Genomic DNA, 2,540 nt, shown 5'->3' on the forward strand with positions numbered 1-2,540 from the left:
GCCCAGGGAAGGTGCTAATCAATATAAATTTAACTGAATTAAACTAAGGGTAGTAGGAAGTTAGATAAATCCTAGCAGCAACCCCCGTTCCTGTCTTGCTATTATTCGTTGTGTCCTGTAAACAAACGTGCCAGGAAACCCGAATGCTTGGACTTCCACTGATCTGAAGGTACTGTAGGTTCACTGCCACCTTTTCATTCTAATTCTTGAACTGTCACCACATGGTGATGTCTCAGGGGCTCTTGGCTGCTGTGACAACAGTGAGGTTCAGGGACTCTCGTGGCAGGAGCTCTGTAATTCCTCGTCCTGATTCTGCGCTTAACTGACAGCTGTGTACTCTCAGAATTAAAAACAAAACAAACCATATTTTTACAGATCCTTTTGTCTAAAGAGTTTTGCGTGTTGCAAACTCATCTTTAAATGTCCATATGGGAAAGCCAAGTGGCAAATATCCCCCTTCTCTGAATGTGAAAAAGGTAATGACTTTTTTGGGTGGCCTGTCTTTGCCTTACCTCCTCCTTCCTGCCTTTTGGCCATTTTTTCCCCTATTACTAGCTCATCTCTGAGAAGGCAAATGTATACGGGAGGAATAATGAAATTATTAAAGGATAATGTAACCACTGGCAAGTGTCTCTAGAAAAGCTCAAGGATGTGACCGTGAGTGCAAGAGGAGGATTGGGAAAGAAGGTGGACACTGAATGTTAGCTTTCGTTTGTATTTATTCTCTGAAAGCCATCACTCTGTACCCCCGTCACTCACCACCAGACGTCAGCATGAGCGGCTGGATTGTTACCCAACAGTCATTCTGGAGGCAAAGTTCCTGTGGCTGTTTCCCCCAGGGACTCGTGGGGAAGCTCTGGCTGATTTGGTCATTACCGGGAGGGCAGGGCCCCAGCTTGCTCTTTGGTCCCAAGTGATGCTTGATGGCGGCTGAGGTGGGAGCATGTCTTGCCATTGCTACCCACGTTGCCAATTCAGGGGCTGAAACCAGATGGTGTCAATGCCTCCTATATCGTACCTGGCCCACTGCACATACTTAGCAAATATTTCACTTTTGATTGACTTTGAATCAGACCTGCTGTCCTCCCTTCCAAAGGCTGAATCCCACCGCTCCCCAGAAGAATCAGAATTATTTCTCTTTGGGGAAAACCCAAGTCCTCTTTCAATTAATGTTTAGAAGGAGATGAACATAGTATTATGCGGGTTATTAAGAACATACAGAGCTAAAAGCAAACGCCTCCTTAGAAGGGGCGTTCAGTGTGATTTAGCAAATAATAGCACAAGCATCGACCCACAGAAACAGGAAGAGGAGAAGGTTTAGACCAGGAAAGTACCCGGCTAAGTCTGTTGGTGTCTCCGGCGCCCACATCAGGTGTGTTTTTTGTCCTTCAGGTAGCTAAAGAGCATCTCCAGACCCCCCTCCAGCAGCTCGGGCAGAGGTTTGGATAAAGGGTTGTGGGAAATGTGAAGCCCTTTGTCCATGGGGTTCCAAGCGATCCTGGCCAGTCTGCACAGCAGGTAGAGCTCCTCGGGGAGGGTCTGGATGTCATTGTTGTTCAAGTTCAGCAGCTCCAGGCTCGTGAGCAGGCAGAGGGAGCGGGGGAAGGTGTGGATGTTGTTACTCTCGGCAATGAAGATCTGCAGGCTGGCCAGGCACTGGATGCTCTCGGCAATGTTCTCCAGGCGGTTGGAGCCCACGTGCAGGAAGTCCAGCTCCCTGAGCGAGAACACGCAGACAGGGATGTGCGCAAAGCGGTTGTGGCTGAGGTTCAGCTTGCGCAGCCGGGAGAGGTCGGCGAGGCTGGCGGGGAGCTGGGACAGGAAGTTGTGCGACAGGCTCAGGACCTCCAGGTTCCGGCAGGCGCTCAGCTCTGCCGGCAGCTCCGTCAGGCAGTTCATGTGCACAAACAGGACCTTGAGGCTCTGGAGGAGGCTGACCTCCCGGGGCAGGGTCTTCAGGCGGTTCCCGCACAAGTTCAAGACCACCAGCCGTGTCAGCTTCCCCACCTCGGGCGGGAGGGCCCGGAGCTGGTTGTGGGACAGGTTGAGCTTCTGCACCTCTGACAGGCTCCACAGGAAGTCGGGAGCATCTGTCATGCCCTTGGTGACCAGGCTGAAACTGACGTGCCGCAGGCCCCGCTTCAGCAGACACCGCGGGTCCCTCCCCGAGAGCAGAGCATCGTCCCACGGGGAGAACTTCTGCCTCCCCCGCAGGACGCCCCGCCCCGGGAGGCCCTTGTCCTTGCAGCGGGCACCAGACTGCCTGGCCCCCATTTACCTGCCTTCCTCGTGCCCCTCTGTCGCCGCAGGTGGGGATGGGCTCCCAGCCCAGCTGCTGAAGCCCGGCAGGGAGCCGATCGGGTGATGGGAGCCGTGGCCGGTGGTGCCGCAGGGTGAGTAGGACTTGGGGGGAGGTCCCAGATCCCCGGCTCTCAGGGTCCCAGATGCCTGGTCCTCGGGGTCCCAGATGTCTAGCTGCGCCGCCGAGAGCCACCCGTCTTCCAGGCTGGGTTGAAGTGGCTTCTCTCGGAGCAGCCGGG

General features: G+C 54.3%; 1 protein-coding gene across 1 annotated transcript; it reads right to left on the reverse strand.

Moving 5' to 3' along the window:
* Positions 1–715: 715 nt before the first annotated feature.
* On the reverse strand, positions 716–2,540 carry LRRC30 (leucine rich repeat containing 30). The gene has a single exon (XM_004329043.2). It carries the CDS (start codon positions 2,272–2,274, stop codon positions 1,369–1,371), a length of 906 nt encoding a protein of 301 aa, XP_004329091.1. The 5' UTR covers positions 2,275–2,540; the 3' UTR covers positions 716–1,368.

Source organism: Tursiops truncatus, chromosome 13 (genome assembly GCF_011762595.2).
Source record: "Tursiops truncatus isolate mTurTru1 chromosome 13, mTurTru1.mat.Y, whole genome shotgun sequence".
Classification (NCBI taxonomy): Eukaryota; Metazoa; Chordata; class Mammalia; order Artiodactyla; family Delphinidae; genus Tursiops; species Tursiops truncatus.